At 43.2% G+C, this 15,005-nt stretch overlaps 1 protein-coding gene across 1 annotated transcript in view; it reads left to right on the forward strand.

The window, feature by feature from the left end:
• LOC127634110 (multiple epidermal growth factor-like domains protein 9) overlaps positions 1-15,005 on the forward strand; it is a 126,037-nt gene that overhangs the window by 34,712 nt on the left and 76,320 nt on the right. Inside the window, exon 2 of the mRNA XM_052113518.1 lies at positions 4,772-4,970. Coding sequence (XP_051969478.1) covers positions 4,772-4,970 — 199 coding nt within the window. The remainder of the gene's footprint in view (positions 1-4,771; positions 4,971-15,005) is intronic.

The following is a 15,005-nucleotide window of genomic DNA, read 5'->3' on the forward strand; positions in this document are numbered from 1 at the left end:
CTGATAACTGGACTGTCCAGACTCAAGTCATCTGTAAATGCTTTAGAACATTCAACAGTCCAATTCAATAGCCAAGTACAGACTGTTTTTAGCAAGCTGGCGTACCAGCATTCCCTATTTCATCACATTCTCACATCCTTCTTGTTCAGTAAACTTTAGAGGTACCTCTGCCCCACTGGCAATAAAATGTGCACTTTGCACATCATTTCCAAAGGGTGTGATTAGGGATGGGCGTTTATCATTAATTTGGTATTCAAATATTTAAGCTCATAAAAAACAAATATTTGAAAATTCTATTATTTAAGTGAAGGTAATTAATGAGAAAGAGACATTGTAAAATATATTTTTTTAGTCATAAAGGTTACGTTTGACTACCTCAGTGACCTCCCCCAGGGAAATAGAATCTGATCCCCCATCATCCTCCGTCTCTGCCTCTACCATAGAGGGCGTGTTGGGATTTAGGAGTTCTTCAAAGTGTTCCTTCCACCGCCCAATAACCTCCTCAGTTGAGGTCAACAGCGTCCCATCTTTGCTGTATACAGCTTGAATGGTTCCCCGTTTCCCCCTCCTTAAGCACTTTGGTGCGGACCGAAAGTCCTTCTCCATGGCTTCTCCGAACTTTTCCCACACCCACTGCTTTGCCTCCCTCACGGCCGAGGCCGCAGCCCTTCGGGCCTGTCGGTACCTTGCAACTGCCTCCGGAGACCTCCGGGACAACAAATCCCGGAAGGCCTCTTTCTTCAGTCGGACGGCTTCCCTGACCACCAGTGTCCACCACGGTGTTCAAGGATTACCACCCCTTGCGGCACCTAAAACCTTGAGGCCGCAGCTTTCCACCGCGGCTTCGGCAATGGAAGCTTTGAACATTGCCCACTCCGGTTCAATGTCCCCAACCTCCGCAGGGATGCCTGAAAAGCTCCGCCGGAGGTGTGAGTTGAAGATGTCGTGGACAGAGATCTCCTCCAAACATTCCCAGTTCACCCGCACTACTCGCTTGGGCTTCCCAGGTCTGTCCAGAGTCTTTCCCCACCCCCTGACCCAACTCACCACCAGATGGTGATCGGTTGACAGCTCTGCCCCTCTCTTTACCCGAGTGTCCAAAACATATGGCCTCAGATCCGACGACACGATTACAAAATCGATCATCGACCTTCGGCCTAGGGTGCTCTGGTACCACGTACACTTATGAGCATCCTTATGTTCGAACATGGTGTTTGTTATAGATAATCCATGACTAGCACAGAAGTCTAATAACAAACATCCACTTGAGTTCAGATCAGGGAGGCCGTTCCTCCCAATCACGCCTTTCCAGGTGTCCCTGTCATTTCCCACATGTGCGTTGAAGTCACCCAGCATCACTATGGAGTCCCCTACTGGGGCCCTATTCAGGACTCCATTCAGGGTCTCCAAGAAGGCCGAATACTCTGAACTGCTGTTCGGTGCATATGCACAGACAACGGTCAGAGTTTTCCCCCCCACAACCCGTAGGCGTAGGGAGGCGACTCTCTCGTCCACCGGGGTAAACTCCAACGTAGTGGCGCTCAGCCGGGGACTCGTGAGTATCCCCACACCCGCCCGTCGCCTCACACCCTGGGAAACTCCAGAGAAGAATAGAGTCCATCCCCTATCCAGGAGTAAGGATCCAGAGCCAAAACTGTGCGTCAATGTAAGCCCCACCAGATCCAACTGGTAACGCTCCACCTCCCTCACTAGTTCCGGCTCCTTCCCCCCAGTGACATTCCACATCCCCAGAGCAAGCCTTTGCTGCCCGGGTCTGGTCCGTTGTGGCCCACGGCCTTCACTGCCGCCCATATGACAGCGCACCCGACTCCTGCGTTTCCTCCAATGGGTGGTGGGCCCAAGGGATGTAGAGGGGGGTTCCACGTCACTTCTTCGGGCTGTGCCCTGCCGGGCTCCGTGACAAGCCCGGCCACCAGGCGCTCGCCGACGAGCCCTCCATCTGGGCCTGGCTCCAGACGGGGGCCCCGGGCTTCCTCCGGGCAGGGTAACTCCTCCTCTTACCGTTTTATCCATGAGTCATTTGTGAACCATTCTTAGTCTGGCCCCTCACCTGAGACCACTTTGCCTTGGGAGACCCTACCAGGAGCACATGGCTCCAGACAACACAACCCTCAGGATCATAAGGGCACACAAACCTCTCCACCACGATAAGGTGCTGGTTCCCGGAGAGGTGGATAAGGTGCTGAATCCCGCAGTGGCAAAGCCCCGGGGATTGATGAGATCCGACCAGAAATGCTGAAAGCTTTGGATGTGGAGGGGGTGTCATGGATGACACGCCTCTTCAACATTGCGTGGAAATCTGGGACAGTGCCTAAGGAGTGGCAGAACGGGGTGGTGGTTCCCCTCTTCAAAAAGGGGGATCAGAGAGTGTGTGCCAACTACAGGGGTATCACACTTCTCAGCCTCCCTGGTAAAGTTTACTCCAAGGTGCTGAAGAGGAGGGTTTGGCCGATTGTCGAACCTCGGATTGAAGAGGAACAATGCGGTTTTCGTCCTGGCCGTGGAACGACGGACCAGATCTTTACTCTCGCAAGGATCCTGGAGGGGGCCTGGGAGTATGCCCATCCGGTCTACATGTGTTTTGTGGATCTGGAGAAGGCGTATGACCGGGTCCCCGGGAGATACTGTGGGAGGTGCTGCTGGAGTACGGGGTGGGGGATCCCTTCTTAGGGCTGATCCAATCCCTGTACGTCCAAAGCGAGAGCTGTGTCCGGGTCCTCGGCACGAAGTCGAGTTCATTCCATGTGGGGGTTGGTCTCCGCCAAGGCTGCGCTTTGTCACCAATCCTGTTTGTGATATTCATGGACAGGATATCGAGGCGTAGTCGGGGTGGGGAAGGTGTGTGGTTCGGTGGGCTGGGGATCTCATCGCTGCTTTTTGCAGATGATGTTGTCTTCATGTCATCATCGGTCCGTGACCTTCAGCTCTCACTGGATCGCTTGGCAGTCGAGTGTGAAGCAGCTGGGATGAGGATTAGCACCTCTAAATCTGAGGCCATGGTTCTCAGCAGGAAACAGTAGGGAATGAGGTTTTGCCCCAAGTGAAGGAGTTCAAGTACCTCGGGGTCTTGTTCACGAGTGAGGGGACAATGGAGCGGGAGGTTGGCCGGAGAATCGGAGCAGCGGGGGCGGTATTGCACTCGCTCTATCGCACCGTTGTCACGAAAAGAGAGCTGAGCCGAAAGGCAAAGCTCTCGATCTACCGGTCAATTTTTGTTCCTACCCTCACCTATGGTCATGAAGGTTGGGTCATGACCGAAAGAACTAGGTCGCGAGTACAAGTGGCCGAAATGGGCTTCCTCAGAAGGGTGGCGGGTTTCTCCCTTAGAGATAGGGTGAGGAGCTCAGTCATGCGTGAGGAGCTCGGAGTAGAGCCGCTGCTCCTTTGCGTTGAAAGGAGTCAGTTCAGGTGGTTTGGGCATCTGGTAAGGATGCCCCCTGGCCGCCTCCCTAGGGAGGTTTTTCAGGCACGTCCAGCTGGGAGGAGGCCTCGGGGAAGACCCAGGACTAGGTGGAGAGATTACATCTCCACACTGGCCTGGGAAGGCCTCGGGGTCCCCCAGTCAGAGTTGATTAATGTGGCTTGGGATAGGGAAGTTTGGGGCCCCCTGCTGGAGCAGCTGCCCCCGCGACCCGACTTCGGATAAGCGGTTGAAGATGGATGGATGGATAAAGGTTACGTCACCATAAAAAAACAAGCTTCTAATTATAATCAAAACAAGCTTATATCATGTCCTGTTTTTTTTGTTTTTTTTTTTTAGATATATATTTAAACAAGCAATGCGTGAAAACAAAACAAAAAAGATTAGAATGAAAGAATATAAGCTCACGCAAAGCGAACCACTAATGAAGTAGACTTTCGCAGTTAACATAAAGGATGAGTATAAAGACTCGGCATATAATAGTTATCATGTTTATATTGTATCTCATGTCGTGTTTTTGTTGCAAGCATATCCACTTGCTCAGAAAACTACTCATTTATACACACCAGTTTAAATGATGGAATGTCCCTTACCTCAGCTAGCATAGTCTTTCTTGGATGCCATGTTTATTGTTTACAGAAGAGTCACAGAGATTACGTTGCAACAGGGACACTGCATTCTGACGAGCTGCACATATATGAGAGTCGCTTATCCAGTACATTTAAACCGGAACCCAGCTTTCTTACAGTAAGCCACACTCTGACAATAACCCGCTTTTCTGGTGTCCATCTGAATGTACTGACGTATTCTGAACCGTTTGCTCAACAAATGTCCACACTCAACAGCTCCACCCAGTGTATTCTGTTATAACTGCCAGTTTTAGTTTGTGTGTTCAGGATTTAACATGCATCTCACTGTATATATGGCCAGCAACGCAAAATTTTGCGAAATCCGAATAGTATTTTTACTATTCGAATAATTATTGCAGAACGAATATTAATAATTAATATTTCGACTACTCGTGCACATCCCTAGGTGTGATACCTGTTTTGTTATAGTTTTTTTTTTTTTCAATTGTGCCATGTTCAGATGAATAATATCTGTGTGGAAAGGGTTAAATGAGATTGTGCACCGCCACTTGCTGACATCATCTCTTGCTCAAGGTCATACTGTCAGCAAGAGAATTATAATAAATGTTACAATGTTACAAAAAAATCTCTCTAAAATCAGTCTGACTGATTTTTCCAACCATGATGATAAACTCTTGCCTTTTCACACTGAAAAGGAAACCAACATGTTGTCAAAATATCTCTCTTGTCTCTTACACAGGTCCTCAATGCAACTGCAGTGCCGAGGGTTCAGTGGGCCCGGATACCTGTGACCCATTCACGGGTCAGTGTGTGTGCATAACTGGATACACGGGTCACCAGTGTGATGAATGTGAGGATAGGTATTTCACCAATGGGACCAGTGGCTGCCAGGCCTGTGGCTGTGACTCCGATGGAGCCGTGAGCCTACTCTGCAATAGGTGAGTACTGTATCTGCTCTTCATAGACCATCACATCACCTTTGTTTGATTCATTAGTCTGGGAATCATGGTGGCTCATGAAATGGAAAAGTTCCTCATACACTTTGACCCTTTTCAAAATGGGCACTTTTTACAATCGTGGGTTTGGAACAGGGAAGTAACATAAATGGTGCCACTTGCATATAAAGGTAAATGGGAGGTAGCCCATTCCCCTTTGTTCCACAAGCTAAACAAAAAAAAAATCAATTTTTGCATTTCCACAACTTTCAAAAAGAGGCGGAAAAAATAGAGAGAGATGGATTACGGCAGAGTTCTAAATTTACTGCCACTGTCTCAGCAGATGTATTTGAAACTCCATGCAGCAGCATTTACTAGTTTGCTTGGGTTTTTTTTTTTTATCCCAGGGTAATTTAACACAAAGTACATTTATATGAATATACATTAAATAATGTCCATTTAAGAGAGATTGTTTTGTGGTGGATTAACTCTTTAGAGGGTCAATTTGGGTTTATTTGGACTGTTTTCCCAGCATCTATTTTTATTTATTTATTTGTTTTCTTTAAATGTCCCATGCATTAAGTAGCATTTTTGCTAATGTGCTCTGTTATTAGTCAACATTTAGCGCATTAGCAAAACTTAGTTGATTTGAACTTGTGATCTCAAACAGCTACTGTATGTGTCATTGCTGTCTGGTAATATTTCATGCTACATTTCATTTCCCATGCCTGATTCAGACTTTTAGTCTGTATTTGTCATGTATGACTTTTATGTGACATCGTGAAAAAGCAGTTACCTTGCATGGAGATGAATCTCTGCACTGCAGTGGTGTTGCTACTGGATTTTCCCTACCCCTCTACTTTGTCAGGTTCCCAACAAACTGCAGCAATCATGTCACACTTATTGTATCATTATGACAGGATGTCACCAGTTAAGCACCTGTGTTTTTTTCCCCAGTGAACCTCCGGGTATATTAGTCTCAGAGTACATTCAGAGTATTCTGTCTGAGCATGTTTGTGTGTGTGTGTCATATCTTTTAGCATTGACATTGTTATTTTGTGCACCTGTTGACAATATTGCCATAGCAAGCCACAAAACATTTTTAGAACTGTGACTGTTAAATTAAAGGAAAAAGTGTGAAAATATTGCTCAGTTCTGTTTAGTGTACATAAAAGTTTAGCTATGAAATTAGGATTAGCGAGCAAAAGAAATAGGATCAAAAAACAACCCTGAAAATGTAATAGTGTGTATGTATTCATTAGCAAAAATAATGATTTTCTTGTATGCAATAAACTACGAGTAAAATGTAGACTTATGTAGACAGTGATCTCTTAAAATGATGTCCACTCTTTCTACAGCATCTTAGTAAACAATTCTTGGCTGTTTACATTTCATGCTTTATTGACTCAGACCAGACCAAATTCAGTGTCTGCTCAGATGTCTGTATGCAATGCACCCACACTCATGTACAAGGTTTTTGCTTAATATGTACAAATATCTTTGTGTAAAGCAGACCACTGCGCAAGGGTAAAGTTAGCATTGGACTGTCTGCACTGTGACTCCACACGTGGAGTAATTATAGCATTCTCACAGCGGACGGCTGCAGATGGAAACGGGATAGCCGCAGTCTTGCAAGACTCAGCCATCCACTTGTGTTTGATTTGCAGCAGCTCAAAGACTGCAGCCCCTCTCTGCTTCCCCTGACATGGAGAAAAGCTTCATAAGTCACAGTATTCCCACTCCCTTTCAGAACACTGGCTGTAAGGAGTTTCCATAACAGTACATACAGTTGAAGTCAGAAGTTTACATACACTTTTGAAAATGAAGTCATTAAATGAATTTTTGAACCACTCCATAGATTTCAAATTAGCAAACTATAGTTTTGGAAATTTGTTTAGGAGATCTACTTTGTGCATGATTCAAGTGATTTTTCCAACAATTTTTTACAGACAGATTGTTTCACTTTTAATTGACTATATCATAATTACAGAGTGTCAGAAGTTTACATATACTAAGTTACCTGTGCATTTAAGCAGCTTGGAAAATTCCAGATAATTATGTCAAGCTTTTAGACTATTAGCCTCTGATAGGAGGTGTACCTGTGGATGTATTTTAAGGCCTACCTTCAAACTCAGTGCCTCTTTGCTCGACATCATGGGAAAATCAAAAGAAATCTGCCAAGACCTCAGAAAAAAATTGTGGACCTCCACAAGTCTGGTTCATCCTTGGGAGCAATTTCCAAATGCCCGAAGGTATCACGTTCATCTGTACAAACAATAGTATGCTAGTATAAACACCATTGGACCATGCAGCCATCACAGGAAGAAGACGCATTCTGTATCCTAGAGATGAACATAGTTTGCTTCAAAATAGTGCAAATAAATCCCAGAACAACAGCAAAGGGGCTTGTAAAGATGCTGGAGGAAACAGATAGACAAGTATCTATATCCACCATAAAACAAGTCCTGTATTGACATAACCTGAAAGGTTGCTCAGCATGGTAGAAGCCAATGCTTCGGTGAGCAAGGAGGCCTACAAACCTGACTCAGTAACAATAGTTCTGTCTGGAGGAAAGCAACTTATTGTGAGAAGCATGAGGACGGCAACCCAAAATGTTTGATCCAACTTAAACATTTTAAAGGCAATGCTCCCAAATACTAACAAAGTGTATGTAAACTTTTGAGCCACTGGGAATGTGATGAAAGAAATAAAAGCTGAAATAAATAATTCTCTCTACTATTATTCTGACATTTCACCTTCTTAAAATAAAGTAGTTATCCTAACTCACCTAAGACAGGGAATTAAATTAAATGTCAGGAATTGTGAAAAACTGAGTTTAAATGTATTTGGCTAAGGTGTATGTGATCTTCTGACTTCAACTGTAGTATCGAATCAGTCATTCAGAAAGCCCTGCTTTACTCGTTTTGTTTGACTTAAATGTGCATTTTAAGGCAAGAAAGAGATGCAGTTTGGAGAAGCTTTAGTGTCGAAAACATTTTAAAGGTGATGTGTGCAATTTTTTCATTGTAAAAATACTTTCTCCTATCCCAGCTTAATATGCAAAGGCAGTGATAAGAAAGCCATTTGTAGGTTGATTCTCTTGAAGAGTGTTAACGCAGAGGCTCTGTGGTGCTTTTAAAACATTGCTCTGTTTGTTTAAGCATCCTGATTAGCACTACAAAACAACACTGACTCGACCATTGGTGTGAATTTATGACGGGGCTATCTCGTCCGACCAATGACAGTGTTCTGGAAACTTAAAAAAAAAAAAAATATCTTCCTATTAGTGATGCTAGTAGTGGTGCAGAAGTCAGACACCAAGACTAAGTGAAATATTAAAATTAGATTTTTGCATGGTATTCTGTTTTTTTAGAACAGGGCTCTCTCTTGGGAATTAGATGCTGGGATTCTTGCTAGTTATTGGAAGGGAATGGTAACTGCCACTGAATAGCGCATTAGAAAACATTTTCAGAATATTTTATATTATATATACATTTTTTTGATGGAAATTGTGAGGTGTGTGTGTTTTTGTGTTTGAGAGATTTTTTACAAACGTTGTGCTTTTTTGCAAAAAACATAGCACATGTTTGTCATGTTTCCACAACATCATAGTTATATTCTTTAATTCATATTTATGTTTACTGTATTGATTCTTTATTCTCATTGTTTTCTCTCATATTCGTTATTCATATTATGTTGTATTTATGGTATTTCTACTCTGTTTTCATAATTATTTCTCTGCTGTAACGCCTCAGTTTCCCCCTGGGGATGAATAAAGTAGTATCGTATCATAATGTAATGTGATGGGAGCTGAGGAGGCATCATAATCAGATTGCTGAATTAAAATAAAATGGTGAAGAACTGTGAGTCGGCCAAATTGTCTGAACTGAAATTGCTATATATACATCAAGAAAGTTTTGGTGGAAACTTTGTGGTGAAATGTTGCATGATTGGGGGGGAAAGAGAAGACCGCAATCACTGAATATACATTCTTTCTTACATGTAACATCAGAAATATTTATCTAATTTATGTGTTAGTAATGTGCTCTGTTGAGGAATCAGCACACAACACTGAGTTTCACACCAATAGCTTTAGAGAACTCTTCTCTGGTCATGTTCCAAACCTCAAGCCATTTCCTTAGCTGTAAGACCAAAGGCAGCTTCTGAGAGCTGCAAGTCATTTGGTTGTGGAAGTCTGATCCTGTGGAAATTGGTAGTTTTCACATTCCTGGCTGCCCCAGAGTGTTTAGAGAATGCTAAATGAACTAGAGCTCACACTTTACTGCCTCTCGACTCTTGAGCAGTATCCTCATCCCATTTCACCAAGAGAATCCACAAAACTGGATCAGCCAGTTTACAAAAGCCAAATTTTGCCAAAAATGTCTTGTTGCCTTTTGACAATGCTTTGCTTTCTGACATGCACTGCTGCATTAGGTTATAAGGGACATTTTCAACCTCAAATATTTACCATGAGCATGAGGCCCAAGTCATATGCTGAAAGACACTATAATTATATGTAGCCTATACGGAATGTAGACAGTGGAATAATTTGGTATCTAGGACTGTTGTTGTGGTAATTTTTGTTTGGCAAAAAGGTAATATTTCATGCTACAAAAAGAGTAAGAAATTAAAGAAAACGTCCAACTAATTTGGTCACATTGTCATTCGTACCTTTTCCTACAAAATGTCCCTTGACTGGAGACTTACATTTACATTTACATTTATTCATTTGGCAGACGCTTTTATCCAAAGCGACTTACAAAAGAGGAAGAACATCAGCGAATCATCTTAGGGAGACAGTGGTACAAAAAGTGCCATATTACAAAGTTTCACTATCATCATAATAGTATACAAAACAGATTTAAGTGCAACAAGAAATGTAAATATTTTTTTTTTTTTTTTTTTATTGACCGGTTAAGTGCTTTTGGAAAAGATGTGTTTTTAGCCGTTTTTTGAAGATAGAGAGTGAGTTAGCTTCCCGGATTGAGTTGGGAAGGTCATTCTACCACCGTGGTATGATGAAACTGAAAGTCCGGGAAAGTGTTTTGGTGCCTCTTTGTTTTGGTACGACAAGGCGACGTTCCTTAGCCGACCGCAGGCTTCTAGTGGGAACGTAGCTCTGCATAAATGTTTTTAGGTATGCTGGAGCAGACCCAGTGACTGTTTTATATGCCAGCATCAGGGCCTTGAATTTAAAACATGCATGAACCGGCAGCCAGTGGAGAGAGACAAAGAGTGGTGTAACATGTGCTCTCTTAGGTTCATTAAAGACCAGACGTGCTGCTGCATTCTGGATCATTTGGAGAGGTCTAATAGCACATGCAGGAAGGCCTGCAATGAGAGCGTTACAGTAGTCCAGTCTAGTTATGACAAGGGACTGAACGAGCAGTTGTGTGGCATGTACAGAGAGGAAGGGTCTTATCTTCCTGATATTGTAGAGTGTAAATCTACAAGATCTTGCAGTTTTTGAAATGTGGTCTGTGAAATTTAGCTCATCATCAATGGTTACCCCTAGATTTCGGACCGCTTTGGAAGGCGAAACTGTAGTTGGACCCAGCTGCACGGTGATGTTGTGTTCAACAGCTGGGTTGGCTGGAAAGACAAGGAGTTCGGTCTTGGCAGGGTTGAGTTGAAGGTGGTGTTCCTTCATCCAGGCCGAGATGTCTGCCAGACAGGCAGCGATTCGAACGGTCACTGTGGTGTCGTTGGGCTGGAAAGACAAGTAGAGTTGCGTGTCATCAGCGTAGCAGTGGTAAGAGAAACCATGTGACTGGATGATGGGTCCCAGTGATGTTGTGTATATGGAGAAGAGAAGTGGCCCAAGCACTGATCCCTGAGGTACCCCAGTAAGTAACTTGTGTGGCTTGGATACTTCCCCTCTCCATGCTACCTCAAAGGACCTTTCTGAGAGATAAGAGTTGAACCAGTCAAGCACAGTTCCAGTGATACCCAGTTTAGAGAGGGTGGAGAGTAGGATCTGATGGTTGACTGTGTCAAAGGCAGCAGAAAGGTCCAGCAAAATCAGAACGGATGATCTCGATTCAGCTCTCGCCTGTCTCAGCGACTCGATGACAGACAGCAGGGCAGTCTCAGTGGAGTGTCCACTTTTGAAGCCCGACTGATTGTCATCCAGCAGCTTGTTCTGTGAGAGATTGAAAACTGCCCTTTCAAGTGTTTTTGCCATGAATGGGATGAGAGAGACTGGGCTGTAGTGTTCTATCTGTGTGGGGTTAAGTGCAGGTTTTTTCAGCAGTGGGGTTACTCCAGCCTGCTTAAATGTAGTGGGAAAAGTGCCTGCAAGAAGGGATGTGTTAATTATGTGTGTAAGTGCCGGTAGGATGGACGGAGAGATGGCCTGAAGAAGGTGTGATGGAATGGGGTCAAGGGAACAGGTTGTGGGGTGGTTGGAGAGGAGGAGTTTAGAGACCTCAGTGTCAGTTAAAGGAGAGAACATAGGGAAAGAAGGGTTGCATACAGGAGCCAGGTGTTTGACAGGGTGTGGTGCTGTGAATGTATTGCTGATGGCTGTAACCTTATCAGTAAAAAATGTGACGAATATATCTGCTGTCAGTGATGTGTCAGGTGGTGGAGGGGGAGGGCAGAGAAGTGTGTTAAATGTTCTAAACAAGCTACGAGTGTCTGTGGTGCTGTTGATCTTGGTCTGGTAATATGAAGTTTTTGCAGTTTTAACGTTATTTGAAAATGTTGCGAGCAGAAGCTGATATTTACCTAGATCAGCTGGATCTTTAGATTTCCCCCATCTCCTCTCAGATGCCCTGAGATCAGTCCGATGTTCACGAAGACGTCAGACAGCCAGGGGCTGGGTGGTGCAGTCCGTGCTGGTCTAGAGGATAGAGGACAGATGTTGTCTAGACAGGTTGTAAAGTAGAGCTAAGTGTGTCTGTGGCAGTGTTCACATCAAGCATGGAAAATACATTTATTGTGGGAAGAGAGGCAGAGACATCAGTGGAAAGGCGAGAGGGTGAGAGGGAACGGAGGTTACGGCGAAAGGAAACCAAAGGTGGGGTCGGTTTTACAATGGATGGGAGAATCATGTTGAATTGAACAAAGTAGTGATCAGAAACATGTAATGGTGTAACAAGAATATTAGAGGTGGTACAGTTACGTGTAAAAATGAGGTCCAGCTGGTTGCCCGACCTGTGAGTTGCTGTGGTGTGTAGTCTTTCCAAGTCAAATGAGGCCAGAAGAGTATTCAGTTCAATGGCCTGGGGTTTGTCCTGGTGTATGTTGAAATCACCAAGTACCACAAGTGGCTTGCCATCCTCTGGCAAGGAGGACAGCAGGACATCCAATTCCTCAAGAAAGCTTGTCAGCTGACCTGGGGGGCGATAGATGACAACAACATGTAATTTTGTGGGTTGCATTGTAGTAATGGCATGGAATTCAAAAGATGTATTGTTACATAGTGAAGCGTGTGGTGAAAAAGTCCAGTTATTATGAATGAGCAAACCTGTTCCCCCACCCCTACCAGTATGTCGAGGGGTGTGGGAGAAGGAGAAGTTGTTAGAGAGAGCAGCAGGTGTTGCTGTATCCTCAGGACGTATCCATGTCTCTGTCAGTGCCAGGATGCTGAGGGTGGACTGCGTGGCGAAAGCTGGAATGAAGGCAGCTTTGTTCACAGCAGACTGGCAGTTCCAGAGTCCCACTGAGAATGAGAGTGGAGCAGGTGTTGAAGTGCAAAGCGGCCGTAGGTTGTGTGGGTTGCGTTTTGTCTTGCATCTGTATCTTGTGAACGGTCTACAACAGATAACAGGGATGTGCTTGAAGGCATGTGTTATTAGTGAACTAGACATGATAGTATGTATATATAAGTAAAATAATAAAAGAGATAGAATAGAAAAATACTTAAGTGCTTTGGTGAGTGGAGCCTTGTCAGTGTCCTTGCTCGGTGGACTCGCACAGGTAGACTCGCTGGTCTTTACCCAAGTAGGTCTTCACACAAGGAGGGCTTCACACGATGGCCACCACTTCCGCTGCCGCTTCCGCGTCAGCATTAAGTCCAATAAATAACCACTTTTACGAGCCGTAATTAAGAGAATATATGTACATAATTAAGAGAATATATGTAACTTCAATTACATTAATTTCATGAATTGAATATATATTACACACGTTAACATAAAGTAAAGAGAGTAAAAGAGTTCTTTTCACTTAACACATTACTGTCTCATTTGGATCTAATACATAATTCTTACTTTGACAACTACTTCAAACCCTCATATATTCACAAAAGCAAGGTATTTGTGTTAACTTGATAGTTTGCTAGTTTCCTCGGACAACAAACAATTACAGCAGCTCATCTGTTTCATGGATCCATTTTGTGGAAACCAAACTGTCTAAAGACGGATGACAAATGAGAAGACTTAAATTCTCCCTCAGCATTTTTTTCTTTTTTTGTAAATGGGCTCATTTTATTTGAGGCCTTCCTCCAAGCTTTTAACACTTTAATAACACACTATGGGTAATCTGTACTTCCTGCTTGCCCTAGATGTTCCTGAATTTCAAGTCTGACTTTACTTCACTTCCTACCCTTACTGGAAATGTTTCTTATAAAAAAAAAAATAAGGAGCCAATAATTGGTGACTCAATTGCCTTTAACTCAAATGTCAGTCACCTTGTACATCCCAGTAGACTATAGTCATGACACTAAATCACAGCATTAGTCTTGTCTTAATTTAAGAAAACATATGCAGAATTATTTTTGCTGAAGTTTCACATAGCAAGTCTTTTGACTATCGACATAAAGTCTGCTCCACATTGTAACTTATTCTGGCCAAGAACTGCCCACTTTGACTGGAAGAATCTGTCTGACTGACATGTAGAGCAATCAACCATTTTTTTAAATCTCATAGAGTGACTGATCCAGCAACAATTTAATCTTGGCTAGCATTCCTTGCAGCAGTCTGGTACCTTTTAAACAGAACTTTTTTCTTTGCAATCTACCCTGAAAACTTTCTGTCTGCCAATCAGATTGTAACTAGTGATTTTTGCCAATCTTGCCTTTTTTGTGTGCATATGCATCATAAGGTCTGTAAATTGAAGTGTACATGCTGTCTGAGACTGAGACTCTCTTACTGTGGTATGACACTCACAGGTATGCAGTACCTGCACTTCTGTAATTTAGTCAGCAGAGTACCCGCAGATTTTCTTGTGTACCACCACTTCTCAGAGTCTCCCGGTATGATGTCATTTCTTTATTTAATGTAAATCAGTGATTCGATAAGGCCCGCCAATCACTTTTATCTGACCTTCCATATATGTGAGCGCTGTCTGCACAAAACTCAGCAGTGAGTTAAACAACACTCAGCACGTGCAACAGCATTACTGGTTCCGGACCAGAATGTGTGTGTTTAAGTTGGTCTGGGTATAGTTCAAACAGTTACACTCTTCTCGTGAAAACGTGAACCAGCATCATTTAGGTGAGCACATTTTATTGCATCTTATTCACTCAAATGTACTTATGCAAATTGTTTAGTTTCTGTGTCAAAATGACGTACTTAAAAAATGTCAAAGCTGTTACAGAAATAATATCAGCTAATATACACAACTCAAAAGCCTAGAAAAATTAAATCTTTGTACATTAAGCCATGATAAGTGTTTTGTTTATAGCAGTTTTCTATGCGGAGAAACCGCTTAAAGCGCAACTTTGCACGTTGCATTCAGATTCTGGGCTCGTTTTAGTACTTTGAGCCACATTAAGCGTTTTTCAAGTTTCTCTAAATTTTTCACATTATAGAATGTCCCAGACTATGTGAAGTGTCACTAAACCTGCCAATGCATATCCTGACAGTGTTTCGTTCTACATACAGGTGTGTCTCAGCGTTCACAATCCTGAACATCATCAAATCAGTTTGCTCACCGTTTCTAATAATTATTATCTGCACAAGTATCTGGCTCCTGTGTGCAAATTCTTAATTAAGGCTAATTTCCCCTTATTTAATGGGAGGATAGAGAAAAGGGAAGAACAGACATAATGCTTTTTTCTTCAGTTTTAAGCTACATTTGCAGTAGGACTGG

The sequence above is a fragment of the Xyrauchen texanus genome, chromosome 4 (assembly GCF_025860055.1).
Source record: "Xyrauchen texanus isolate HMW12.3.18 chromosome 4, RBS_HiC_50CHRs, whole genome shotgun sequence".
Taxonomy (NCBI): Eukaryota; Metazoa; Chordata; class Actinopteri; order Cypriniformes; family Catostomidae; genus Xyrauchen; species Xyrauchen texanus.